This window comes from Hemicordylus capensis, chromosome 13 (assembly GCF_027244095.1).
Source record: "Hemicordylus capensis ecotype Gifberg chromosome 13, rHemCap1.1.pri, whole genome shotgun sequence".
In the NCBI taxonomy this organism is placed as follows: domain Eukaryota; kingdom Metazoa; phylum Chordata; class Lepidosauria; order Squamata; family Cordylidae; genus Hemicordylus; species Hemicordylus capensis.
In genome coordinates, this window is record NC_069669.1 from 5,051,722 (window position 1) to 5,079,521 (window position 27,800).

The 27,800-nt window shown below is 54.2% G+C and overlaps 2 protein-coding genes across 2 annotated transcripts; one reads left to right on the forward strand and one right to left on the reverse strand.

Annotated features, from left to right (window-relative positions):
- The first annotated feature begins 208 nt into the window (after positions 1-208).
- On the forward strand, positions 209-4,881 carry UBALD1 (UBA like domain containing 1). The gene is made up of 3 exons (XM_053275751.1): positions 209-388; positions 3,310-3,372; positions 4,053-4,881. Exons 1-3 carry the CDS (start codon positions 260-262, stop codon positions 4,368-4,370), a joined length of 510 nt encoding a protein of 169 aa, XP_053131726.1. The 5' UTR covers positions 209-259; the 3' UTR covers positions 4,371-4,881.
- A 1,598-nt stretch (positions 4,882-6,479) lies between these two features.
- On the reverse strand, positions 6,480-25,930 carry C13H16orf96 (chromosome 13 C16orf96 homolog). The gene is made up of 16 exons (XM_053275789.1): positions 24,798-25,930; positions 22,810-22,914; positions 20,830-20,910; positions 19,604-19,690; positions 17,772-18,003; positions 17,322-17,407; positions 15,626-15,736; positions 14,589-14,663; positions 12,712-12,876; positions 12,456-12,574; positions 11,587-11,649; positions 10,522-10,608; positions 10,088-10,247; positions 9,605-9,710; positions 8,226-8,318; positions 6,480-7,472 (listed from the first exon to the last, which is right to left on the reverse strand). The coding sequence occupies exons 1-16, from the start codon at positions 25,758-25,760 to the stop codon at positions 7,303-7,305; spliced, it is 2,703 nt and encodes a 900-aa protein (XP_053131764.1). The 5' UTR covers positions 25,761-25,930; the 3' UTR covers positions 6,480-7,302.
- Positions 25,931-27,800: the final 1,870 nt, after the last annotated feature.

A 27,800-nucleotide genomic window follows, 5' to 3' on the forward strand; every position in this document is an offset into this window, starting at 1 on the left:
GGCAGCCCCCTCCCCAGCACCAGGAGGCGGCGGCGGCGGCGGAGGAGGAGGACTACAGCTCCCAGCGTCCCCGGGCCGCCGTCGGGTGCCCGCCTGCCTGCCTAGCCGGGCGGAGTAGTGCGAGTCAGGCAGCAGCGCCGTCCGTCCATCGGCGGGGCCGTCTGGGGCAGGCAGCAGCGGGGCTCCGCCGGCCGCGGGGGGGGGGGGGGGGCCCGGGGGCGATGGGGGTTCGCTGAGGGCTCGTAGGGCTGCCGGCGCCATGTCGTCGTCGGGGAACGTGGCGGACGAGCTGAAGCAGCAGGTGATGATCAACCAGTTCGTGGTGGCGGCCGGCTGCGCGGCGGACCAAGCGCAGCAGCTCCTGCAGGCGGCCCACTGGCAGTACGAGGTGGGCGCCCCGAGGCCACGGGGATGGGCGGGCGGCCGGGCGGGGCTGCCCTCCCCCAGCCCCCTGGGGGTCCTCCGGGGTCGGGTTGCGCGGGAATAGGCTCGCTGGTGTCTGTCTGCCGTGGCGACGTCTGGACGGGTTCGCGTGACTGCGCGAGTCGCGACCGGGAGGGGGCTGGGGGGGGTCGTTGCCCGGGAGTGCTGCTGCTGCTGCTGCTGCCGCCTGGAAGTTGGCTCTGCCCCCTCTTTTTAGGGGGTACGTCATAAGAGGGAGGGGCTAAGCTAGTCTAGAGGTGATTCTGATGGGCTCCCCCATTCCCCTTCCTGCCAGCGAGGCCCTGGGGCTGAATTCGAGCTTTGCGGGTTCTGGGCTCCTCGCAGTGCACCAGGGTCAGCCCCGCGGCACAAGTTTGAAGGCTAGAGGGGAGAGTTCCTCTGAGCATATGCAGAGCGCATTGCACTCCCCACCTAAGGATCACAGCTCAGCCCTCACACATTTGATTGGGCTTAAAGTTAAAGTGGGGAGGGTCGGTTGCTGACTCCCACCCATGCATCCAGGTATGACCCATGAGGTGTTGGAGATCATCACTATGCTGTCAGGTTACATGGTGTATAGTAGAGTAACCTGCCCCAAGGTGCTTGCCATTTAAATTAGGACTGAGTGAGGAGACAGAACAAGGGCCAGGCGATTAATCCGGTTTTATGCTGCCTGTCAGTGCTGGAGGGGAGCAACCCCTAGGCATGCTGACTCAGAAGTCAGCCTCATTATGTTCAGTGAGACTTACTCCCAAGCAAGTGTGCATAGACTTGTAGCTTCAGACTGCAACCCTATGCATGCTTACCTGGGAGTAAGCCTCAGTGAACTCAGTGGGATTTACTTCCAGGTCAGCATTTATAGGCTTGTACTGTTAGAGATTAAAATGGAGCCAGTCCTGGCAGGGTTTTACAGAGCTCCTTCTTCCTCAGGGTGGCCAGCAGAAGGAGAATTTATGTCTGCAGATTAACTGAACGGTTTAGTAAAATGGAAGGCATGTTTGCTTTGGTTGTGTATCTTTAGAAACACATTAAAGCATAAGTTAACCCCAGCTAACTTGGCAAAGAAGCACCTTTTAACGTGGTGATTCTCTTTATTGAGCAGGGGGAGAGCAACTGGCCCTATCCACCCCCAGCACAGTATCCCTCCAGTGACTGTTGCTGGTGTGTATCTCATGTTTCTTTTTAGATGGTGAGCCCTTTGGGGACAGGGATCCATCTTATTTATTTATTATTTCTCTGTGTAAACCGCCCTGAGCCATTTTTGGAAGGGCGGTATAGAAATTGAATAAATAATAATAATAATAATAAACAAACAACCATAGGGGCCACAGAAATCACCATCAGCTAATTACAAAAAGCAGCTTTACTGGGAACAGCCTATATTCAGCGACGATATCTATAACAACATTGACAATATAATTCAGCCATCCCAGGCCCTTGGGAAGGACTTGATGTCTGGATAAAACAAACCAGTCAATAACACCTGTCTGACTGTGTAAACAAGAAATAACAACAACAACCACCAAAGGTGACTCTGTGTCCCCAAAGGGCTCACAATCTAAGAAGAAGCATCAGGTAGACACCAGCAACAGCCACGGGAGGGATGCTGTGCTGGGGGCTGGATTGCTCTCCCTCTGCTAAATAGAAGAGGATCACCACTTTAAAAGGTGTCTCTTTGCTCTGTTATAGCAGGGTTAGTTAACATGGAAAGACGAGAGAGAGAGAGAGAGAGAGAGAGAGAGAGAGAGAGAGAGGGAGGGAGGGAAAATTCTATAGAATGGCCTCCGGGCCGGGCACATCACTAGGTGGCAGGCATATCGGGGAGGAGGACTCATGGCGTTGGGGGGTGGGTTTGCGGCCTTTGGAGGTTCCTCGGGCCTTGGAGGTCACAGGCCTGGGCCCCAAAGTCCGGTTGTTAGAGCACCTCTGGGGATCGGCGGCTGCAGCTTGGCCAATAGGTGCCAGCAACACTGCCGTCGTGACCAAGAGGGGTGAGGGGGATGGAAGCAATGGGATGGAGGAGGAGGAGGAGGAGGAGCAGGGGTGCAGCTCAGGTGAGGCTGGGGAGAGAGTGGTGAGCGGGCTGTGGCAGCGGGTGAGGAGAGCAATCAAGTGCTAGTGCACAGATGCTCTGCATGGGTTACGCTCGTTTTCCTGAATACATTTCATCTACTTAGAAGTACCTTCAGACTGGCTTTCGAAGGCTCCTTGCACACTCTTCCCTGCGTGCTTTGCATGGCCCTGGCACCACTGAATGCAATGGATTTAGCGTTAGCCTTGACCATGTACGCGACTCTGTGGTCGCCAGGAGTAAACACCGATTCCACGGCACAATCTTTCCTTTCCTTTTTGACAATATGCCATTTTCTAGAGCTGGGCGTCGTGGACGCTGGCAGTGTGTGTCAAACTGGGCAGTTCTAGGATTTGCAGGAGGCCAGTCTGAGTCTGGTTAGTGGCTCTAGATCGGCCTTCAGCTGGCGGCAGCCTACTTTGCAGGAGCAGTGGGCTGCTAAAATAGGGCCACCACAGTCTCTCAGAGCCAGAAAACCTAGATTTGCTGGCAGTCTCAGGGCCAATGAGACATTTGAACGCCCTGTGGAACTCTCCCCCCACCCGCTGGCCCAAAGAGCTATAGCCTGCTGCAATTGGGGTGAAATTCTCCCCCTTCTGTCCCTGCCACCAGCTTACAAGTTTTGGCCCAGAGAGTGAGTCGCCTCCTCGGTTCCATCGTGCTCCTCTCTGGGGGGGGCTTTTCACTCCTGGGCCGGGGGAGCTCTTGCCTCCTGATCCTGAGTGGTGGTAGGATGCCCTGGTGGGTCTAATGCACCAGCTGTGCCTGCCTACAGGTGAGACAAAGCATCTTCCCTTTCACTTTCTCTTCTGCAGACAGCCCTCAGTGCATTTTTCCAAGAATCCAGCATCCCGTACAGCCACCCCCATCATCAGATGGTAAGTGCCCCACCCCCTGCTCCTTTTCCTCTGAGATGCAATCAGGGTGGGGTGGAGCACCCAACCATTGCAAAGCCTCCGGGGACAAGAGGGGAGAATGTGCTTGCCTGATCCTTTTGTGGGGGGCGGGGGGCGGGGCGGAAGCAGGGGAGAAGCTTTAGCTCAGGGGTGGCCAGCCTGAGGCTCTCCTGCTACCAAAACTCCCATCACCCCCTGCTGCCATTTGAGGCAGGACATGATCCGAGTTTCCTTCAGCCATTGTCCCCAAGTTAGGAATCCCTGCCCTCAGGAATCCCTTTATTAGGACCTACTAACATATTGCGGAATAGTATGCATATTTGTGCTGTTTTAGCTGACCACGATAAGGCACCATCTTTCTTTGGCTGTTGGTCTCCATCCCCAATGAAAAAACATGGCTACCTCCAGTTTTAGCACATACTGGGCACCTTTTGATGAAATCAAAGGAAAGCCCGGCAGAGTCTTCAGGAAGGGAGGGGACAGTGTTCCCTGTAAGGAGGATTCCCAGATGTTGCGGACTACAACTCCCAGCATCCCCAGCTGCAGTGGCCTTTTGCTGGGGATTATGGGAGTTGCAGTCAACGGCATCTGGGAATCCCTCTTACAAGGAACTCTGGTGGGGGGGGCTTCTCTAATCCTCACTTTTGACTGTCTCCCTACAGATGTGCACACCTGCCAACACCCCAGCCACGCCACCCAACTTCCCCGACGCCCTGACCATGTTCTCCCGCCTCAAGGCCTCGGAGAGTTTTGGCAGCAGCCCTGCAGCATCCATGGCCACCTCCCCTCCTCCTCCACCTCCACCGCTCCCTCAGCCCGGAGGCTTCTTCGGCTCAGCCTGGCCGGCCGGCTCCCCTCCTGGCCTACCAAGCGCTTGGACTCCCACTCCTCCATCGCAGCCCACGGGCTGGCCCGGCAGCGTCTCCCAGCAAGCCAGCTCCAAGCCAAAGGCCAGTGCGACCCTGGAGGCCGAGAGATGAGGCCCCAGAAGACGGCCGTGGGTGCCCCTTTGGGTGGGGATGGTGGACCCCCTTCACTGCCTGAGACTCCAAACTGCAGCAGGACAGGCAAGGCAGTTGCCTGGTGTGGCTTTGCCTGGTCTTAGGAGCGGAAGATGCTCTTTCTGGGCACAGGAGAGAGGCTGGTGTAGGGCTGCCGTTGTATCTTTGCCCCCACACTCTGGGCAAAGACCTTCACGCACCTTTCTTTTGCAGGGGGGGTCTTTTACTTTCCAGCTCCAGGGGCCTTGTGCGGGAGGAGACCCTGGGGAGTAGAAGACGGGAGGGAGAGGCCCCCGCCTGACTCTGAAGGACAGCAAAGGCCTGGCGCCTTCCTTGGTAACAGCCATCCATGGACCAAGTTGCATGCTGATTTAAATGTCCCCCCCAGAAACAGTGTGGGGGTTTTAAAAGAAAACAGAACATCCTCTCCTTTTTTTTTTGGTTAATAATCTGTGCATTTCTTTCTGTGGATTAAATTTTTTTCCTGACACATGGTCTGTGCAACAGGTTGGGAGGGACGCAGCAGGCCCCGCTACTCAGAGCTAGTCGCTGAGCAAGGTGAGAGCGCAGCTCAGTGGCAAAGTCCCTGCTTTGCACACAGAAGGCCCCAGGTTCACTCCTGGCAGCATCTCCAGGTGGGATGCAGCGGGTGGAGGTGGGGGGGAGCCCAGACACACCTGAGACTTTGGAGATCATCTGCGCGGTCAGCCAGTGCTGCTCCCTGGACTCAGGGACTGAACTCCACACAAGGCGGCTCCGTAGATGTTCACAGATCTCCCAGGCCATCCTGTGGCGTGTGAAGCCGAGGGGCCCGGTGCTCACGGAGCCCATGGGATTCCACAGAGGGCCGCAGCCTGGCAGCAGAGCGCCTGTCTGGCCAAGGAAGAGGTCCCTGCTTCTCCATCTGGGATGGGGGGGAGCCTCCAAGAGCAAGCCTCTGGCCTCCTTGACCCTCTCCTGGCCTCCTGAACTTGTGGGCCGCTCTGTGCCCATGCATGCAGCATCCACTGGGGTCCGTGTGGCAGCAGGAGCAGCAAAGGGCAGAAGCCCCGCTGAGACGGTCCACACAGATTGGCCGCGGTTTCTTGAGGAACGGCATATGGAGCTGGCACATGCCGGGGGCAAAGCGGAGCTTCTTCCCTTGCCTGGCGGGGGGATGCCCCATTCCCTCACTTTCCCGCAGGTGCGAGGGGCCACTGGATCACTCCTGGCTTGGCTGCCCCAGAAATGACAAAGCAGCCAAGGCGGCGGCGGCAGTGGTCTCTGTCTAGGGGTTTGCCCTTGAAGTGAGTGATCTCCAGCTTCTTCGGAAGGGAAATTGGGCCCTCAGAAGGACCTGGAGATGCCTCTTCTGCAAAGCTTCAGGGAACAACAGGAAGCAGCCCTTCTGGAACCAGGGGTCCTTCCAAGCAAGGAGGGATTTCCCACCCTCCCTCCCTCCCTCCTCCTCCTCCTCCTCCTCCTCCCTGCTCCTAGGAAACAGGCCCTTTCAGGAGGCAAAGCCTGAGGCCAGAGACAGCACAGGTGGGCTGGGAGGGAGATGCCCTGCAGACCCCTCACTGACATAAGAACAGCCCTGCTGGATCAGGCCCAAGGAGGCCCATCTACTCCAGCATCCTGTTTCCCACAGTGGCCCACCAGTTGCCGCTGGAAGCCACAGGCAGGAGTTGAGGGCCTGCCCCCTCTCCTGCTGTTACTCCCCTGCAACTGGGATGCAGAGGCTGGGATGTCGCCAGAGGTGGCCAGAATGGGTAAGTTGCAGTTGCAGGGTTTGGCCTGGCAGGTGGCCCCAGGACGGGTGGGGCTGCCTAGTGTAGTGCAGGTAGCTGTTGGGTGGGTTGGCAGGAATGCACTGGGTCATGACTTTGCTCCCCAACCCTGGACCCCTAAGGAGGGGATTCGGGTCACACTTTCCTTGAGACTTCAGCCGGCCTTTCCCAGTTTGTGCTGGTCCGCAGCCACCTCCAGCAAACACCAAAGGGCTTGGTGTGGAATTGAGGGGAAGGGGAGGGCAGGCAGCCCCATCGCCTCCCCCACTCACTCGTTGCAAGGCGACCCATACACACAGCAAGACCCACTTGCAGCAGCTTAGAAAAAAGAGAAACAGAACCTTTATGAAACCTCTTTCTCATCTAACAGAATCGTCTCAAATTCACAGCCACTGCGGGAGGCAGGAGTAGCTTCAGGGGTCCCACACGGGGGGGGGGGGGGCTCTCTGTCCTAGAGGGATGGCTAAGTCAGACATAACGGGGCCATCCTTCCAGGCACACTTCTCTCCAAAAGCCGGGAGCAGGGGAGAGTCAGACTTCAAGAGGAGGAGTGCATGGGAGAAGGCTGCCGAGCCTGCAGGACCTGTTCTTCCTGCCTGGCCAGGTGTGAGCTGGAAAGGGGGGGATGTGGCTGCCCTGAGGGACTCATGTCATGGAGAGGGGAGGGCTCCTTGCCCCTCCCCTGGGCACGCCTTTGACTGTTCCAATAAGACCCTTCCCCAGCCCTCCCTCTCTACTCATCAATGGGGTGGACATCACGTGGGAAGGATGACATGCCCGCCGCCACTAGAGTTTGGGCCCAGGTGCCCCAAGGCAAGGGGTGCTCTGGGCTCTCCAGGGGATCCTGCAACGTGTGGAAGGCAGGCGCACCCCACAAGCCTCGGCGCCGGCACCTTCCTTTTGCCAAGGGGTGCTGATGGGGCCAAGTGCCCGCAGGGCCGCCCTTTGTGGGGACTCTGCTGGAAGCCAGAAGGGATCCCAGGAGGAGGCTGAGGGAGGTGCTGGGTTGCAGGCTGCTCGGAGGGAGGGAAAGGGGCCCTGTGGGATGACCGCCCTGGAGCTACTCCCTGGTACCGGCCTGCCTTTGGGGGCGCAAGAGGGGGAGGGAGCACATGAGGGACCTGGCGGGGGCCAGAGGCCGCTCACAGGCCCGCCACGCCGCCGCCGCCGCCGCCGAGCTCAGAATGGCTGGTGCTGGGGCTGAGGTTGGAGTTGACCACCCTGTCGATGGTCTCGACTGTGACGTTCTGCTGCCGGCCGACGATGCTGTTGCTGGCAGTCACGACGGGCCCAAGCCTGCGGGCAGAGGATGCTGCAGGAGGGAGAAGAGGAAAGCGCTCGGGGTTTGCTGCTGCAGTTTTGATCTCTCTGAAGGGAGGCTGCCTTTTGTCCCCCACTTGGCCGCTGGAGAGCAGAGGCTGCGTGAAGGTGACTTGCCAGGCGCCCCTGGCAGAGGAGCGCCCGGCAGGCAGGCCCCCAAGACCCGGTTTTAGCAGCCTCCCCACCACCATGGCACCATGCTGGCTTGGGGGGGCTGAGCTGGGCAGGCCCAGGAGCCCGTTGCCTTCCTCATGGAGTAATGTGCAGGCAGCAGGCTGAGGAGAGACCAGTAGCCAGCTGCAGCTAGCCAGGGCTTCACAGCACCTGGGAACGGGACTGCATCCTGGGGCAAGCCCCTCTCCCTCATGCTGAGACCAGCCACTTCTCGGAGGCTGCCGGGACCACCACTATCCTCCGCTCGAAAGCAGCTTTTCCTGCTGCAGCCGGTGGGCTGGTTCCTGCTCTGCCCTCCCCTCAGCACCACCAGCTCCCAGGCCTCAGCCCGAGACCCAAGCCTGCCCTCTGGATGGACAACGCAGAGGAAAAGCTCCCGGGCCAGACTGCCCCACCGAGAGCGCCTCCCTCTGGAGACCTCCAGGAGAGGCCGAGAAGCAGCAGCAGCTCAACTTAATGCCCTGGAGCGCTGCGAAACAGAACCTGAGAACGTGGCAGCAACAGTTCCGGCAAGCGCTGCACCCACATGCCAGCCCCAGTCGGCCAGGGACCCTGCGGGGAGCCCACTCACGTGCGTAAGGCGACACATAGTGGGTGACATCGGAAAAGGCGGAGCGGGCCCTCTCCATCCGGAGCGCAGAAGGTGGCCGAGGAGGCTTCACAGCTGCAAGCGAGAGAGAGAGAGAGACAGGCCCGAAGGCGCATGGGGCAAGGGGCGCAAACTCTGGGGGCAAGGTTAGGGCTCAGGTGGGGAGCAGGCTGGCTACTTCACCAGCTGGCCATTTGGGCTAAACTGTCATTAATGCCCACCAAGGACCCACCAGAGGAGAGGACTTGGAGGGCCTTCAGATACCCCCCCGAAGGAGAGCACAGCCATCCCATCTGCTCCAAAGGACCTAGTACTGCGTTGTTGCTGGGCACCTGGAGTCCATATTTTACTGCACTGAAGGTACACCTTTCTAGAAGCCCTCAAATAGGGACATCAGAAGTTGCCGTATACTGAGTCAGACTATCGGTCCATCTGGCTCAGTATTGTCTGCAAAGTCTGGCAGTGGCTTCTCCAAGGCTGCAGGCAGGAGTCTCTCTCAGCCCTATCTTGCACATGCTGCCAGGGAGGGAACTTGGAACCTCGATGCTCTTCCCAGAGTGGCTCCATCCCCTGAGGGGAATCTCTTACGGTGCTCACCCATGTGCTCTCCCATTCATATGCAACCAGGGTGGGCCCTGTTTAGCAAAGGGGACAATTCATGCTTGCTAGCACAAGACCAGCTCTCCTGGTCAGCACACAACTGTGGGTACATTTGTGCATGTTCAGTGTGTGTGAGTGCACGCATGTACGTTAGAGAGAGTGAGAGTGAAAGAGAGTAAGGATTGTGCTACATACGACACTGATTGGGAGGAGGGCTGGTCTTGCAGTAGTCAGCATGAATTGCACCCTTTGCTAAGCAGGGTCTACTCTGGTTTGCATTTGGATGGGTGACTACACGTGAGCTCTGGAGGATACTCCCCTTAGAGGATGGGGCCAGAGCTCAGTGGCAGAACATCTGCTTTGCATGCAGACGGTCCCAGGATCACTCCCTGGTAGCATCTCCAGGTAGGGCTGGGAAAGACCCTGGAGCCTGAAACCATGAAGAAGCCGCTGCCAGTCAGTGTAGACAATACTGAGCGAGATGGATCTGACTCAGTATAAGGCAGCTTCCTAGGTTCCTATGGTGCCTCCAACCCGTTTTGCTGTATGATGTGCCGTGAGGAACCACCCTTTAATTAATTAATTATTAATTCGAAACATTTGATATACCGCCGACTCTTAATTCTGCCTCCAGCTTATGTGATGAAAGGAATGCCTCAGCAGCGCTCAGGGGTCTTTGAGGCAGGGACCCTGAACTGCAAGAGCTCCTTCCCAGACGTAGAGGCAGGCCCTAGCGGCAACCCCTTGGCCGTAGCCCTGACCTGCAAGTGTAAATGCCTTCTGCAAAGCAAGAGCCCTCTCGGCGGTCTGCGAGTCCACCCGGCCTTTGTAGAGAATGCCATTCACGCCTAGAAGGTCCACCTCCGTCTGAAAGGACAACAGAAATCTTGACTCTCGCCAACCCAGACCCGACCCAACGGCTAGCTTAGCTCTCTTGAAGGAAGGACTGGATGTGCTCATGGAGGAAGACAGGGCTGGCAGCAATGATGAGCCGAGGGAGCCAGATGGAACCTCCAAATCCAGACGCAATCTACCTCGGAATACCAGTCGTCGGGTGCAAATGACAGTGGAAGGTCATGGCCTTTGTGGCCTTCACGACCTACTTGTCAGCTTCTCGGGAGGATCTGCTTGGCCCCTGGGCTGGGCAATTCCGGCAAGGCAATTCTCATGTCCCACGTATCTCTGCCCCCTCCCTACTGCTTCCCAGCGCCCCGCCCCTCCCGAGGAGCCAACCGGCAGCTCACGTTGTCGTAGGTGAGGACTGTAGGGTCTCCGTAAGGGTAAATTGTGCTCAGCTCCTGGGATCTGGACAGCCGCTTAATGCTGCAGGTCTGCTGTTGCGCTTGGCACTGCCAGCAGGTCTGGGGGGGCTCTTTGCCAATCATCTCGGGTGTCTCCTGATCCCTGGGGAAGGAAGCCGCCCGCAGGCTTGTCAGCACCCAAGCAGCGGCTGCCTTGCTGGCCACCCAAACCCCTGCGTGCTGCCCTGGGTCCCTTGGAGGACAGGCGGGAGACACAGGGGATAAAGAACCAGGAAGGAGCCTCAAGAGCCGAGGAACCATGGGAGAGAGTGCAGGGGGCGAAGGGGACAGCCGAGACCACGGCTGTCAAGGGGGACCCCACAGATCAGAGGGGGAGGTCCGGCAGGTTCCCCCCCCTCCCCACCCTGGCTCCTCACTTCATCTGCTGCCGTGCCAGGTACTCGTAGCCAGCAGCACTGGCAGGACGAGGCCTCAGCGTGGCCTTCCGGATGGTGATCATGTGCCTGCAAAGGAGGAAAGGGGCTGAAACGCAGAAGACCAAGGCCGCCTCCGGAGACCCTGCTGCAGGTGCCCCTGCCTGTGCCAGGCGGGGTGTGTGTGTGTGTGCCTCTGGGGAGAGGCAGTTCCCGCAGTTGGGTCCCGACAGCGGGACTCTCTCCCCAGAGAGAGCCACCTTGTGCCAGGCAAAGAGGTGGGGATGGAGACTTGGGTCTGCCCCCTCTAATTTTTTCCATCTGTGCACAGAATGCATTTTGTTCTGCGTGGCTGGCGGTATCAAAACTGTGTGTGTGCACCTGCGTTCGGAATGGGGCTTTTCTGCTTCAATACGAGCGGGATCTAAAATGAAATGACATCATAAAACTTGTGTGTGTGCGCGCATGTGCACGCCTTAGAGGGGACGCTGATGGAGACCCGCTTGGCACCAGGCGGAGGCTGCCCTGTGTCCTAGCTTGGTGGCAGGGAGTCCCGCCGCTTCTGAACCTTCTCCCTGTGGAGGTTCGTCAGACCTCCGCCCACTTTTAAATGGGCAACCAAGACCTTTTTATTCCTCAAAACCTTTAATTCGTGGCCTCGAGGGTGAGCTTTGGGTTGCTCCTTCATTGCGTTCTAACTATCGCTGTTAGCTGCTTTGGGATGTTTTTCGCTTGGAAGGCAGGTTTTGGTCTTTGAAACAAATAAATACAATCCATACTTTGAACAAAGGTGGCCAGAACTGCCCCCTAGCAGCAGAGGTGCACCTAAGTAATTCTGGAGCCTGGGCCTAAAGGCTTTTGGACACCCCCACCTGAAAATGAAGGCACATCATGCTCGGCTGGGCAGCCACACCACCTGGGGCAGACTAAAGAGGATTTTGGGGGCCCCCAGGGGCTGCTGAGGCCCTGGACTTTGGCCTGGAAGTCCAGGGGTAAGCATGCCTCTGCCTAGAGGAGCCCCCTCCCTCCCCCAGCCACCCCCAAGGCGTCTCTCCCTCTTGTACTCACGGCCCGGTCATCATGGTCACTGGCCGGTCACAGGAGATGCACTTCACCCTCTCAAAGAGCTGCCTGCAATGTACAAACCGGCCCATGTTGCCTCACGCCAGTTGAGCCCAGCCTACCCTCCAGGAGCTTGCTGTGCCCCATGCCTGCCCCACACACGCTCTTCCCTCAAGAGCGCAAGGGTGCGTGGGCAGAGGGGAGAGCTCAGATTCTCTTCCTCCATGGCTTTCTTTCTCAGTCTCGACACAGCCACTTAAGCTGCCGGCCAGTCAGTCATATGCACCAAGCCCCAAGGGCAGCTGAACGTATATAGCTGCCTTTTGAGTCAAAGATCGGTCCACCTAGTTCAGGATGGTCTGCTCTGACTGGCAGCAACTCCCCAGACTCAGGCAGAGAGAGGCCCTTCCCGTCACTGCCACCTGAGATCCTTTAGCCGGAAATGCTTCAGACTAAACCTGGGACTGTCTGAATGCAAAGCGAGTGCTCCGTCACTGAGCTGCGGCCGCTCCTGAAACGATTCTGCCGAAGGAATCAGACCACTCCTCTATCTAGCCTAGAGCTGCCTGCTTCAACTGGAGTCTCAGGGAGAGGTCTTTCTACCACCAGCACCGACTCAATAGAAAGGGGCGCTTGGCCATCATAGCAAGTGTCCTGGAAGTGCAAGCCGCTCCTCTGGCTTCTCTAGGAGCGCTCAGTAACAGATGTGGGACCTTCTGCTACTGAGCAATGGGAGACCCTGTCCCTGGTTCCACCCCAACCTGCTGGTGGCTGCCGCCCTCCCCTGGCCAGGCCAGGCAAAACAGCCTCCCGCTGGGCAGAGGTGATTTTCTGCTGCCATCACCACCACCACCACCATCACCACCACCACTCACTTCTTAAAGCCAGCAGCGCTGTCTGCGTCAAAGCGGGGCCCCTCCGTCAGGTACTTCTTGACTAACTTCCAGACCTCCTCCAGCTGCTTGCTTACGGGGTCCAGGGCCATCCGGTCCAGCTGTGTGGAGGAACAGGAGGGCCGGGTGGTTCTACTCCTGGGAGAGCCAAGAGAGTCTCCACCCAAGGGTGTGGGTGCCCGGCAGGGAGCTCTGCTGGGAGGTGGGGGGGGAGGGAATGGGGGTGGGAAGTGGTCACCTTGCAGTCCATGTCAGTGAAGAGCTTCTCCAGGGCTTTCTGCCAGTCCTTGTCCTGGAGGGACATCTTCTGCAGCAGTTCCTGCATCATCTCGCTCAGCTGGTTGGTGGCCGTCACCAGCTCCCCGTGGTTCACCTTGGCCTCCAGGGCACTCTTGTCAGCTTTCTGGGGGAGAGGCAGTGAATCTCTACCACCTGCCAGGAGGAGGGGGCCTGGGGCTGCTGACTGGTCCTCAGGAAAAAAAACTCTTCTCCCCAGGATGGGCGGGGGCTGGAGGCCTTGCCTCCCTGGGGCTTTTAACAACTGAGTGACCGGAAGGAATTCAGCATATTGACCTCGGCATGGCGGGTGCGGATGGGGAAAAGCTTCCTCTTCACATTGCTTTAAATTGTAAGCCGCTCTGAGATTTTATATAGGGTGGAATATTTATTATTATTATTATTATTATTATTATTATTATTAATTTCTATACCGCCCTTCCAAAAATGGCTCAGGGTGGTTTGCACAGAGAAATAACAAATAAATAAATAAGATGGCTCCCTGTCCCCAAAGGGCTCACAATCTAAAAGAAACATAAGATACACACCAGCAACAGTCACTGGAGGTACTGTGCTGGGGGTGGAGAGGGCCAGTTACTCTCCCTCTGCTAAATAAAGAGAATCACCACATTAAAAAGGTGCCTCTTTGCCAAGTTAGCAGGGGTCAAAAATATAAATGCGCCCTATACATAGGAACATAAATGTTCCTATATAAATGTGCCCTATACACAGGAACATAGGAAGCTGCCATATACTAAGTCAGACCATCGGTCCATCTCGCTCAGTATTGTCTACACAGACTGGCAGCGGCTTCTCCAAGATTGCAGGCAGAAATCTCTCTCAGCACTATCTTGGAGATGCTGTCAGGGAAGGAACTTGGAACCTAGATGCTCTTCCCAGAGCAGCTCCATTCTCTAAGGGGAATATCTTACAGCACTCACACTTCTAGTCTCCCTTTCGTATGCAACCAGGGTGGATCCTGCTTAGCTTAAGGGGACAAGTCATGCTTGCTACCACAAGACCAGCTCTCTTCCCTACATAAATACAGGGCAGTAGATAAAGTTGTCAAATAAATCAATCTGTTGTATTTATTTAGATATGTTAGATATGAAAGCCATAAAACTTGCACCCCTGCCCTTCGGAAACAGGTAGCAACCCTTAGGAACATAGGAAGCTGCCTTCTATCAAGTCAGACCATTGGTCCATCTAGCTCAGTATTGTCTACACAGATGGGCAGCGGCTTCTCCAAGGCTGCAGGCAGGAATCTCTCTCAGCCCTGTCTTGGAGATGCTGCCAGGGAGGGAACTTGGAACCTTCTGCAGGCAAATATGCAGGTGCTCTTCGCAGAGTGGCCCCATCCCCCAAGGGGAATATCTCTACAAGAGCTCACATGTACTCTCCCATTCAAATGCAAACCAGGGTTTGCCTTGCTTAGCACAGGGGACAATTCATGCATGCTACCACAAGACCAGCTCTCTTCCCAACTCTAACGAACTTCAAATCAGAAAGTGGTGATGTATAGATGTATGAAGCTATGGAGGGAGACCGGTGGTCCAACTAGCCCATTATTGGTGACTGGCAGTGGCTTTCCAGTGTGTTAAGCAGACAAAGGTCTTTTCTAGCCCAGTTATATATAAGCCTTTTCAAGCTGGAGATTTCAGGGATTTGGGAGCCTTCTTCATGCAAAGCAAAGCTGTTATAACTCAGTAGGACAGTCCTATGGCCCCTTCCAACCAGACACCTTATTGGTTACCAATTACCCTCTGTTTGCTTCCTTCAGACCTCTCACTGACATCAGAAAGCACTTGTGCTGACCCCCACTGTTGCTCACTAACTCACCACGTTCATTTCCTCCCGTATTCGCGCCTTGTCTGCTTTGGTGACGTCCAGCATTTCTAACATGTTGCGCATGTTCTGTGGAGAGACACAAAACCCATGATTGAAGCAAGCATTTACACACACACACACACACACGCATGCATGTGCACACACATCCAGGCAGGAACCAAGGGGAGCATCCAAGCCCCACTGAAAGGAGCTTGGCCAGTGGAGTTTTGAGGGCCTGGATTCAGGCCCACAACTGCAGTTGGGTTGAGATACTCCCAGTTCCAATGAACGCCCTGGAACTTGAGGACATTCAACTACTAGATAGACACACCCACCCTGTGGATATGGGTGTGTCTGCTTATACCACCTGTGATGGGCAGGCTCTCATCTCAGCAGCAGTCACTGGGCCTAATGAGCCAGGGGGTGCCGCTCTTTTCTGCCCCGCCCGAGAGCCACACTGCCTATAGGCTGGCCATCGGTCAGGCAGAGATGTGCGGTTAACCTCTACCTGGTGAGTGGCCAGCTTGCACACAGCGTGGCTCTTGGGCGGGGTGGGAGAGAAAGGAGCCACCTGAACTGCTGCCTCCGATTGCAAAGAAATATATATTCCATGGGAACATAGGAACCTGCCAGATACTGAGTCAGACCATTGGTCTATCTAGCTCAGTATTGTCTTCACAGACTGGCAGCGGCTTCTCCAAGGTTGCAGGCAGGAGTCTCTCTCAGCCCTCTCTTGGAGATGCTGCCGGGGAGGAAACTTGGAACCTTCTGCATGCAAGCAGGTAGGTGCTCTTCCACTGAGCTATGGCCCCATCCCCTGAGGGGAATATCTTACAGTGCTCATGCATGTAGTCTCCCATTCACCAGGGCAGACCCTGCTTAGCTAAGGGGACAAGCCATGCTGGCTACCACAAGACCAGCTCTCCTGCCACCAGAACTGCCACTCCAGAGGGGTCTTCTCGGCTCCAGTCCAGGCTGCTCCTTCACATCCATCTCTCTTCCTCACATGTTGGAACTGCCCTGGAATGACCATGGCAGGAGATGCTCACCTGGATATCTGATGTATGGGCTATCAATCTATCCAGTGACTGCTGCAGCTTCTCGCACTGCTCCTTCACGTTGTCCATCTGGTCTGAGATGGTTCGCAGAGATTCCTTTCCCTGAGGAAAGCAAGCACAGCAGCCCAGATCCACTGATTTAGACTACAGCTGCTCTCCGGCCTCCTATCCTCCATACGCCATACTCCAACCGGGCTCGCTGGCCTGTTGCCTTCCCAGTCCCACACCAGGCTTTCCCAAGCTTGGTACACAACCTCTGCCAGAGCACAGGAGGGCTGCCTTCCTTGAATTAGGTCTGGATTCGATTTGGCTCATAACAGAACAAAACTGCTTTGTGGGTCCATATTGCGGTGCCTAAGTGCTGTGCATGGCCCTGTGCAATGCAGTATTTGGCCGTCTTCCTTTCTCCATCAGCTGCCTGAGTCCAAGAACCCTTTTGAACTATGCAGACTGGGTAAAACCTGCACCTTGTGCCCACAAGATACAACTCAGGATGGTTTTTTTATGCTCTCTCTCTCTCTCTGTCACACACACACACACACACACACACACACACTTTCTCTCTCTCTCAATCTCTCTCTCTCAATCTCTCTATCTCTCTCCCTGTTTCTTCTAAACTGATTGTTGAGAGAGAGAGAGTTAGTTGAGAGAGAGAGAGAGAGAGAGAGAGAGAGAGAGTTAGTTAGTTCCCTCTAAGGCATGTACATTTGTGTGTGCTCACAAGTTTATTGATGTCTGCTCAGTTAATTTTAAATCCCACTCAGGTTGAATCAGAAAGGCCCCACTCTGAATGCATGTGAGCACAAACACTACCTTGATACTGCTGCCCAGAACAAAACTCTTTCTGCACACAGGTGAAAAAACTTAGAGAGAACACTGACATTCTCTCTCTCTCTCTCTCTCATAGGAACATAGGAAGCTGCCATATACTGAGTCAGACCATTGGTCTATCTAGCTCAGTATTGGCTCAGACTGGCAGAGGCTTTTCCAAGGTTGCAGGCAGGACTCTTTCTCAGCCCTATCTTGGAGATGCTGCCAGGGAGGGAACTTGGAACCTAGATGCTCTTCTCAGAGTGGCAGGTCCATCCCCTGAGGGGAATATCTTACAGTGCTCACAGTCTCCCCTAAGCTGAACAGATGTCACCTTCTTCTTTGAGCACTCAATATAAGCAAGATCACCAGTGATCAGGAAGCCCTCTCCTAACCCAATGGTGAACCATCACCCAATCATTCTGGGCTATTCACCAGTAATCTGCCTAACATTACCCTGTATTAGTAAGAAAGATCCTTCTGACTTCTGATACATTCACGAAGGCGAGATGGATCTTTAAAACAGAATATACAAGATGCTTGATCTTTTCAGTATAAGTTTGACTGTCCTGTAGATGGTAAGAAGATGTATTTTCCCCAACAGAAAAGGAACCTGTTGACATTTAATGGATGGAGAGATTGCAACAGGAGCCTGCTATTAGTTAACCAAACGATCCCTGAAACAACAGAGAAACAGTCTGCTCCACATGGAACAGTTCTAGATGGAGCAAAAGGGGGTTTCTTGACTCCTGCTGGTATCAAGACCAGCCTTGCCTTCTTGAAAGGAGCCACTTGGCGGGTCAAGGGAAAGGCTGCTGTGTGGAAGGAGGCACAGGTGACCTCCTGGGCCCTGCTTCCCCTGTGCTCCAAAGGTCACCTGCTCATTCTGGCTCTGCAGGTTGTCCATGCGCTCCAGCAGAGATTTCACTTCGGCTGCCATCTCGGGAGAGAATTCAGCAAAGCCTGGAAGCACAGAAGAGACTCAGAGAGGGCTGCCTGGGCCCCAAACAGGGAAATCCAAGGTGAGATTAAGGAAGAGTGCCTCTGAGCATACACAGAGAGCATCTCTTACTTGGCGCTGAAGCCTCAGGCTCTTCTGCAGGCTGGCCCAGCTGCCAACAACTACTGTCCCGAGAGCTTCAAGACAGGGAGAGGTCCCACCTTCTCCACCTCTCCCCATTGGCTTTCCTGGGCAAGAAGGTAGCAACCCCAGCTGGGCGTCCTATCGGTACCCCCAGTTTGCCCAGTGAGTGGCCCAGCAGGGCTCCTCCTTGCCTTTCCTCTCCCCGGGGTCTCCTGAGAGCAGAGCTCAGCCGAGCAGGCTCACCTCCTGCTTGCTTCTGCTTCTGTTGCTGCATCTGCTGCTGTTGCTGCTGCTGCTGCTCTTGCTGCTGCATCTGCTGCTGCTGCATCTGTTGCTGCTGCTGTTGCTGCTGCTGCTGCTGCAACTCCGAGAGCTGGTTTGCGAGGGACTCGTATTTCTTAGGCAGCACGCCCAGGGCCCCCAGCAGTGCCTTGGAGGCTTCGTCCCTGGAGTCCCGCTCGGTGTCGGAGAAGCTCTGCAACACACACACACACACACACACACACACACACACACACACCCCTGCTGGATGTACCTGGGAGGTTGGCTCTCCCCACAGAGCACTGATGCAAAGGCTGAGTGATGGGAAGGGCGCCCTGGCTCCACCTTCACAGAGAAGCTTCAGCTGCCCTCTCCACTCCTGCCAGGGAAGCAGCAGGCTCCGAGTTGTGGTCACTCAGCCTCAGCAAGGAGAAACCCTCCCGACAAATTCACCCCCCTTCATTGCTCTTCCCACCCACTCCCAGACTGTCCACATAGTTCTCGGCCTTCTCAGCACGATGACCCAGGAGCTAAGGAGTTGTCCTTGGGCAGGGACTGGCATGACATCCTGGTATCACCGGCTCGGTTTCAGTAAAGTGGGGAGATGTGGCCACCCTGCGCGCAATTCTGCAAAGGCACTGGGGAGTAGAGATGTGCACGAAACAAATGCTTTGATTCGTTTCAAATCCCAAAAATCCATTTCGAATTCGAATAAAATCCAAATCCGGTCCGAAAATCTGATTAGAATTCAAATCGTATTGACCCTGTTTGGGCGCCTTTTTTTAACCAATTAGGGGGGCTGAATGGTTTTTTAAAGGTGCCAAATGGCTCTCAAATTGAATTCAAATTGCCCTTTTAAGGGGTGATTTGATTCAAATTCAAATCACCCGGATTTGAGTTGAACCGATTCGCAGGTGAATCGATTTGCACATCCCTACACAGAAGCTGGTGCTGGAGGCACAATCCTGTGGCTGCAGCTCTCGTGGCTGTGAATATAATCTTAGGAATATGTGGGGAAAGCTCCAAAGCAAGAGGTGGATGGGCTGGATGGCCAGAGATCGGGTTCAGGCGAAGCTCGCTCACGGACCTGGCCTGCCACCTGCTCTGTATGCCTGCTGCCACCAGCATCCCTATCCTGACTTATATGGTTCCCTGTGATATTGTGATCTTTTGCATAACTGCAATAGGATAAGGAAAGATGCTAACCACCAGGAGCAGCGGGGCAGGATATGGAGGTGATGGAAGGCAAGAGAGAGTGGTGTGTCAGGCCTTCCACAGCCTGTTTGGTGAAAGGGATGCCAGGAAATATTGTCACCCACCCACTTGATCATGCTAAATGATCCATCTCAGGTCCAAGGCCATTTTTCTCATGGGTTTCAGCCTTCCACCAACCAACCTCAATCTCAGGAGGGAGCCACCTTTCCATGGGGTGGGCATTTATTTATTTTTATTAATAGCATTCCTATCCCACCTTTTGTCAGATGGCCTCAAGGTGGATTACAATGTCAGACATGTAAAACAGAATAAAATATACAACCAGAAGAAATAGAAAATGAGACCGGCAGCCGGTCTTGAAAGAGGCAGCAAAAGGATGCCCAACCCAGACAGCACAAGAAGGCAAGGAAAAGATCTCCAATTCCACGAGAGGCACCACAAGAGGACAGGAAAGACTCTGCCGGGAGCCTCAAAGGTGGCAAAAATGATGCCAGATAAGCAGGTCTGGAGTTCCCCTAATCCGGGCACCATCCCAGAGAAGGGCCCCTGTCCACCCCCACCCACCCCGAATCGCTTTCCCTGCCCCAAGCGCAACCTACCTTGCCTGTGAGCATCTCACAGAGGGCATTCCACTGCACCAAGTCCGAGAAGTCGGTGCGTGAGCCGGTCCTTGACAGCCCTTGGGCCTGCACCCAGAGAAGGGGAGAGAAGGGGAGCATGCATGAAGGAGCACTGCCTTCACTGCCCAGCTGCAGAAAGGCCACCGGGCTCCACAGGAGCAAGAATCAGGACACACATCCATGGCCTTGGCCAGCCTGACTTCCTGCTCCTTAGGACTTCAGGCTGCCTGGTCCCTGTTACAGCCACAGCCCTCCACCCCTCAGTTCTCTTTTGGCAAGCGTTTCTCCTATCCGCCTCCTTCTCCCTTGCAAGGAACAGCCTCCAGATCTCCCCCAACCCAACTGATGCGAGTGTTAAGACCTGGAGCTACCAGAACAGCAGGTCTTCCTCTAGGACCATTAAATGATTTGCATCGTCCACAATTTACAAAACCTTTTAAAAAATAATTTAGGATGATGTTCTATTGTGGCACATAGGCTATCTCTCTATCTCTCTATCTCTCTATCTATCTATCTATCTACACACACATATACATATATATATACATACATTTTACTATGCTTTTTGTTACCACTATTCAGCGTCATTTAAGATTTCTTTACTTCATGAGCTGAGCTTCAGGCGGGGGGGGGGCTTTTAAAATCTTGTCTCTGGGCCCACTCCAACCTTGCTGCGCCCCTGCATTAACTCCTCACTGGCCAGTGATGAGGGGCCAGTCTATGAGGAGGGCTCAGCACAGAAGGTGCCCCGGGGACTCTGGCTGAGCTTTGGGGGTAGCAACACTAGGGTGAATGGAACAAGCCTGCCTGTAAATCTCAAAAGTTCCTCCGGCGGAAAACTCTGAGGCCAGCACAACCTCCTTTGGCAGCAGAAGGCAGATGGCTATACTGAAAGCCTGACCTGGAGTGTTCCAAATCAATCTCAGCTCTCCTCCCCAGTGTATGAGGGGCTACGTTAGAGGGATCCCATGTGGGGTTCCCACACCACAGACACATCCGCGTTTCTTCAGGGGCTCTGGGAAAGAGAGGGGCTTCTGCAGAGGCAGCTCTGAGATGAGCAACCCAGTCACAGGACAGCCAGAGCTAGAGTGAGGGGGGGAAGCGTCTCTGGGATCAGCCCTTGACTGGCCCACATGCAAAAGCAGTAGCCCTGGCACTTGTCTTCTGGCCTTGTGGAGACACTTGCTTACATGAGGGTTACTCACCGTCTGCTCCTTGATCTCCTCCACCACTTTGCCGTTCTCTTCCAGCTTCTGGAGCTGTGCCTTCACCTCGTCGACATTGAACTATTAAGGAATGAATATGAGATAAGGCTGGTACAACAAAATCTGGAATCTGTTTAAACTGTGGACAAATTCTCTACCTGGCTAAAAGCCACTTGTAACCCCAAATACAAAGCAGGCTTCCCAGAAAAGTGGTTTCCTTTCCTAACGAAAGCAAGGCCAAAATATAAGCTGATTCTCTGCAATTGCCACCCACTGACTGCACTACATGATTTAAGAAGTTTAACTTCCCCTGCTAAGTGAGCAAGAAGGCACCTTTTTAAAGTGGTGGGGTTTTGTTTTTTTTAATTATGCAGTGGGAGAGCAACTGGCCCTATCCAACCCCAGCACAGCATCCCTCCAGTGGCTGTTGCTGGTATCTGGTTCATTTTTATTATTTTTTTAAGACTGTGAGCCCTTTAGGTGTCAGGGATCCAGCTTTATCTATTTTTATTTCTCTATGTAAACTTTGGGAACTTTTGTTGAAAAGCGATATATAAATATTTATAGTAGTAGTAGTGGATATCCAAACTGTGTATCTTATTAACCCCTATATTTTGCTTCTGCATTTCTTGAGTTCATTTTTGTCTCTATATGTTCCAATAAGGCTATGTTCACACAATCATGGTGATCCTGGTTAAAGACTTAACTAGGATTGCTAAGCCCTGTGGAACATTAGGACAGATAACCAGAATCAGATCAGATATGGTTATGTATTCTGGTTAAATTAAGTTTAACCACAGTAATGATCAACCACCCCTCCCTCTAAAGAGTTAACCGGAAGTGAACCCTGTCTTGACTGACAGACTGGTGAACTCCAGGGCTCAGCCAATCAGCACACCAGGTAGGTGGGACCTAGAGAGCTGTTGCCAGAAAGAACGGGATTCTTTGTTAGGAGAGGCTAGGCTAGAGGTGCTCAGAAAGACATATGGCCATGGAGGATGGCTGCAGGAGAATGACTCTGCAGATCCTTGAAAGATAGGAGGGTAGGAATCTTGAACTCTCACCTGGAGTTTGGTGAGTTCAAGGAAAGGAAGCCTGGGCTTTGGCTTTGGGAAGATTAATTTAGGGGAAAGTCTGTTTAGTCAGACTTTGCATTAGAAGTTATATTTCTTTGGTGTGTGAGTTTTGCATATTCCTGATACTGTTCTATTATTGTTTACCTGTAACGTAATTAAAATAAGAAACACTAGCCTACGCCCATCCCACTAGGGCATTGCAAAAGACTCTATATAGACATTTAAACATGCCCAAGACAACCTATTTTTGTAATCTACTAAGTATTCTGAACTGTATCTAAGAAAGCTAGAAAGCCTCAGACTGAAGCAGTCTGCAGTAATGGAATAAAACTGTTTTTAAAAGTCTTTTCTTTTTATAAGCCTCTCCGAGTTGGTTTTTAACTCAGGAAAAGAGGGGGCTGGTGGGATTTTCTCTGATGCAAACACATCCTCAGACATTCAGCAGCTATCTGTTTTCTCATCCTGTGTAAGCTTACACGTGGAAGGTTTTTGAACTTATCCAATAGCAAAATAAAGAGACTTTCCCCTAGGATTCCACCCCAAGCCCAGGGAGGTTCAAGCTCTGTCGATCAGGGTGGTGGCGGCGGCAGCTTTTTGAACCTACCATAATACAGAATAGTTTTAGGAGAAGCCTGGACAGGAAGCTCAGCAGGGATGATTCAGCATTTCTTCCCTTCACATGAGCTTTCTCTGAGACAGAGACTTTAATCAGCTACACTTGGTCTAACACTCCAGCCATTCTGCCACCCTGGGTCTCAGATGTGTAACTGGCAGAGAGGGTATATAATGGGCATCAGTCCCAGCAGTCCCTTCCTAGAAAGTAATCCTGGGCCATACGTTCTCTCTGCCAATCTCTGCCATTGTGCATGAGAAGCGGGCCTTTGTCCAGCCCAGGGCTACTCACTTTAGCGAAGTCCTCTTTCAGATATCCCAGCTCCTGCTGGAAGCCTTCAGCGGCCATTTTCAGGGAGCTGATGTTGTCCAGCAGATCCTGCAGCATCATCATGGCCTAAATGGGGCATGGCAAGCATTAATCATGTCATCAACCAAGAGGGGAAAACTGGAGATCTAAGCAAGGGGCTCCAGCAGGGGTCATAAGAACATAAGAACAGTCCTGCTGGATCAGGCCCAAGGTTCATCCAGTCAAGCACCCTGTTTCCCACAGTGGCCCACCAGACCAGGCAAGAGCTGAGGGCATGCCCTCTCTTATGCTGTTGCTCCCCTGCAACTGGTATTCAGAGGCATTTTGCCTCAAAGGCTGGAAGTGGCCTCTAGCCATCAAGACTGATCGACCTGTCTCCCATGGGTTTGTCTAAGCCCCTTTAGAGCCATCCAAACTGGTGGCCAGCATCATCACATCCCGTATCAGAGAACTCCATAGATTAATGATGTGCTGTGTGAAAAAGTATTTCCCTGTGCGTGCTGTACCTAAATTTCCTGGCTATTGGTTTCATGGGATGATCCCTGTTGCGAGAGAGAGAGAGAGAGAGAGAGAGAGAGAGAGAGAGAGAGAGAGAGAGAGAGAGAGAAATTTCTCTCTGTCAAAGTGGAAAGAGGCTGCTGAAGACATCTGGGGGTCTAGGGCAAAAAAAACCTGTGGAACTGGGGCTGCAGGATCCGGTGGTTGGGGACACACTCGCTTTTTTTCCTGCATAGGCAGCATGTCCCTACATCCTCGGGAACAGGAGGAAAGAGCAGGAGGAAAGTGGCATAGGGTACTTAAGAGTTTTTATCCTTGGTCATCCACACACAGGCCAAGTGAATTTGGAAACAAATCATGTAGAGAACTGGTCCAGGAGGAGCTCCATTCTCATTCCTTGGCTCTGTTTAGCGCTTGCTTGCTCCCCCTTCCCACCAGAATAGTGGATGAACTTGTTGGGAGGGAGGGTTTGGAATGTCACGCTGCAATCCAGATGTTTTGCAAACAGAAAATCCAGATTGAACACCCACAACTAATTGGGCAAACTTGCAGAAGCCTGTTCATGATTTGTGTCATCTGCTCTGCGGGACAAAAGAGAGGTTGGCGGGGAATAAGACTGCAAGCTGGAGATAGCTGTGACCAGCACTGGGGATTGAGGAGGTGGAAAGCCAGAGGGGAAGGACAAAATCTGTGTCATACTGGTTGCTGCTGTGGAGGACAAGAGCAGAGAGTGGGCGTCTTGAGCAGGGAGAGTGCCAGGTAGTGCAGCACACCTCCCCTGATCGCAGAAAGCCCATCTCTCCTTCATACCAACTGCCTAGCAAGTAATACCCACAGGTGTTAAAGATTCTGTCATCTTGAGGACTGGACACTTCTTTCTTTCTTTTTAGAATTTGAGGCTGGACTCCAATTACTGGTTGCAACTGGTAGCCAAGGAATGTGCTTTAGCTGTAACCTGTGGACTCCCAGGTCCGATACTTTTCATTCAAGCCGACCCCCTAAGGAATTGTCCACACCGCTAAGAGGGACAGAGGGAGCATTTAGGGGCTGTTTGCTCACTGATGCAGAGGTCTTGCAATTACCATCATTATGAGAATGCGGCATACATGTTGTGCCACGATGCACAAGCACTGTATCGAATGGGATACTTAGGGGATGGGGATGTAGCTCAGTAGAAGAGCATCTGCTTTGCAGGCAGGTCCTAGGTTCAGTCCCTGGCAACATCTCCAACTAAAGCTGGGAAAGACCCTGAAACCTTGGAGAGCTGCTGCCAATCAGAGAAGACAGTGTTGAGCGAGATGGACCACGGGTCTGTCGGACTCAGTGTAAGGCAAGTTCCTATGAAGGTAGAGAGGGTCAGGCAGCCGTGGAAGTACCAGCAAGGTGCAGCCATTGTAACTGACACAAGCTGTCCAGGAAAGGCGGTGGGGTGGGGGGAAGGGGCTCCTTCCTGCAGAATGAGGACAGCTTACCTTGGCCATCCCTTCCTCATTCACTTCCATTTTCTTCTTCAGCTGCATCATCTGCCACATGTCCTGGGTGGCCTGGCCGGATCCTGGGCTGCGGAGCTGGCCGGATCCTGGGCTGCGGGGCTGGCTGGATCCTTGGCCGCGGGACTGGTCAGATCCTTGGCCGCGGGGCTGGCCAGATCCTTGGCCACGGGGCTGGCCGGATCCTTGGCCGCGGGCCTGGTCGGATCCTTGGCCGCGGGCCTGGTCGGCTCCTTGGCCGCGGACCTGGTCGAATCCTTGGCCGCGGGCCTGGTCGAATCCTTGGCCGCGGGCCTGGTCAAATCCTTGGCCGCGGGCCTGGTCGAATCCTTGGCCGCGGGCCTGGTCAGCTCCTTGGCCGCGGGCCTGGTCGAATCCTTGGCCGCGGGCCTGGTCAGCTCCTTGGCCGCGGGCCTGGTCCAATCCTTGGCCGCGGGCCTGGTCCAATCCTTGGCCGCGGGCCTGGTCGGCACCTTGGCCGCGGAGCTGGCCGGATCCTTGGCCACGGAGCTGGCCGGATCCTTGGCTGCGGGCTTGGTCGGCTCCTTGGCTGCGGGCTTGGTCGGCTCCTTGGCTGCGGGCCTGGCTGGATCCTTGGCTGCGGGCCAGCAGCTCCTCAGTGGAAGGGGTGTCATTGAGGAATTCGAGCTGCCTCTCTAGGGCTGTAATTCTGTCGTGCATCTGATGGAAGATGGAGCTGGATTTCTTCACCTCCTGGGCTGAGCCAGAAGGTGTTACAGGAAGTGTTACAGGAGACGTGGCGCTGCTACGGGGCTTCAGAAAACCCCACTCGTCCTCGGGAATCTCTTTTGTCACATCCCCCAGGTGAAGATAATCCAGAAGGCTGTGTAGGAAGAAATGAAGGGCATTGAAGTTAACATGGCCCAGTTCCGGCGTCCCGATGGCCAGGTTGACCAACTCCCCTAAGGTGATGATCTGGCTCATGCTTCCTCTAGCTGCTTGCCCTGAGGAGCCTGTCTATGGGCCCTCCGAGGGCTGGCCTTGGGTTAGGTGTCTTAGGGATACAGTAGTAACACACTCCAATAGGCTCAAAGTTAATAAGTCACCGCCCTGGGCATGTGATTGCTCAGAGGCCAACCCTGGACTGCTTGGAGTTCTGCTTGGCGTGGAAAGTTTCTGCTGGTTGCTAGGAGACCCTGGAACATAGGGAGATCTGGAAGATGGACAACAGGAGGAATACGCCAGGCTTGCCATGAATGGCATGACTCACTGTGTTGCTTGGGCATGAGCCAAATCAGCCGTACACTCCAGGGCCATCCGGGGCCAAGGGAGTTCCTACCGTGGGAAGGCACGGGGTGGTGGTCCTGAAGAGCCACCTGCTAGGCACAGGAGGGCCCATGGCTGGCTCCCTGGAGAGCAGCATGGCAGCTTGCCAGTCACAGCCACTCCACAATTGCAGATCCATCTGGAACTGCAGATAACTACAAATGCTGCTGTGATTGATGGAGACTGAAAACGTCTTCTAGTGTAGATAAGCTGGCAAAGACACTAGCAGGCATCACCCATCTGAGTTATGCTGCATTTGAAAACCTGCTGCCAGAAGCCCAGGAAGCACTTAGGGAACCTAGGAAGCTGCCTTATACTGAGTCAGACTCTTGGTCCACAGAGCTCAGTATTGCTTAACTAGATGCAGCCACTCTCCAGGGCTTTAGGCAGGAGTCTCTCCCAGCCCTACCCTGAGATGCTGCTGGGGAGTGAACCTGGGACCTTCTGCAAGCAAAGCAGCTGTTCTACCACTGAGCTCTGACCTTACAGCACTCACATATAGTCACCTCCTCCAAACGCAAACCAAGGCAGACCCTGCTTAGCAAAGGAGACAGTTCATGTTTGTTGCCACAAGACCAGCTCTCCTCCCCTTCTTTGGTGCAGGTCTACAGGGTGAGCAGCACTGTTCCCTCTAACAGGGATTCCCAGATGTGGTTGCCTACAACTCCCAGCATCCCCAGCTGCAGTGGCCTTTGGCTGGGAGTGATGGGAGTTGTAGCCAACAACATCTGGGAAAGGAATCCCTGTTAGAGGGAACCGTGGTGAGCAGGTAGAAATGCAAAGGGGCAGCGCATGCTCACAGGCAGCAGGGGTGTGACTTCCACAGCAGATTTAGTTCAGCAGCCCCCAACTCCAAACTTGGGTGCATCTTGGCTGTCTGCGTCTTTCAGGTTTCTAACTACATGGCTAAACTGGGATCTGGTCCCACCCAAGATACCTGCTAAGAAGCCAAGTGAGGCTGGGGTGACCCCCCTCCACCTCCTGGGCTGCCAATGCTCCCGAGCGAGACATCTGTGCCTGTGACTGCAGGCAGCAAAGGGGAGATCCTAGCTTGATTCAGAGGGCCTCAGCTGTGCAGCCTGTCACGAGAAACCTTGGGCCAGTGCTCTCCACAAGCCTATGAGGCAATACAGAGAGGGATTCTCAATGGCTGCCTTCCCACCCCATTTCTAGAGCCCCTTCCCTCTGGTGGTCTGTCAAAATCACAGCCTGTGTATTCTCCGCGTTTTGAGGTCCTGCTTTCTGTCTCGTCTTTATTGGATACCAGAGACAAGACCTTTCTCAGTGAGTGATGGCACCAGTGTTCCCTCGAATAGGGATTCCCAGATGTTGTTGACTACAACTCCAATAACCCCCAGCCAAAGGCTATTGCAACTGTGGATGCTGGGAGTTGCAGTGAACAACATCAGGAATCCCTGTTAGAGGGAGCAGTTGGAACCCCCATTTGGCTGGGGGTTCCAACAGGGATGCTGGAACTTCCTCCCTGGGCAGATTGGATGGACAGGCTTCTCCTTCCATTTCCAGACAGACTCTGAACATGTTTTTAGTCTGCCAGAATGATTTCTGCTGTCTCTCACTTCCTAGTGCCTGTTGTCATTTCATAACTGTATTGCTAACTGGTTTTATCCTTGAGTTTGGGACTGATATTGTTTTATAATAGATCAAATGTAATTTGATATTGTTTGCAGTTTTACAGAT

Bases quoted from the DNA above. Each gene is read 5' to 3' on its own strand.
- C13H16orf96 (XM_053275789.1), bottom strand. From the start codon at position 25,760: ATGAGCCAGATCATCACCTTAGGGGAGTTGGTCAACCTGGCCATCGGG. The intron at 17,408-17,771 runs GTGAGCCTGCTC...CTGTGCTTCCAG, and splicing joins GAAGCAGAAGCAAGCAGGAG to GCTTTGCTGAATTCTCTCCC. The intron at 14,664-15,625 runs GTGAGCATCTCC...GTCTCTCCACAG, and splicing joins CCCATACATCAGATATCCAG to AACATGCGCAACATGTTAGA.
- UBALD1 (XM_053275751.1), top strand. From the start codon at position 260: ATGTCGTCGTCGGGGAACGTGGCGGACGAGCTGAAGCAGCAGGTGATG. The intron at 389-3,309 runs GTGGGCGCCCCG...TCTCTTCTGCAG, and splicing joins CGGCCCACTGGCAGTACGAG to ACAGCCCTCAGTGCATTTTT. The intron at 3,373-4,052 runs GTAAGTGCCCCA...GTCTCCCTACAG, and splicing joins GCCACCCCCATCATCAGATG to ATGTGCACACCTGCCAACAC.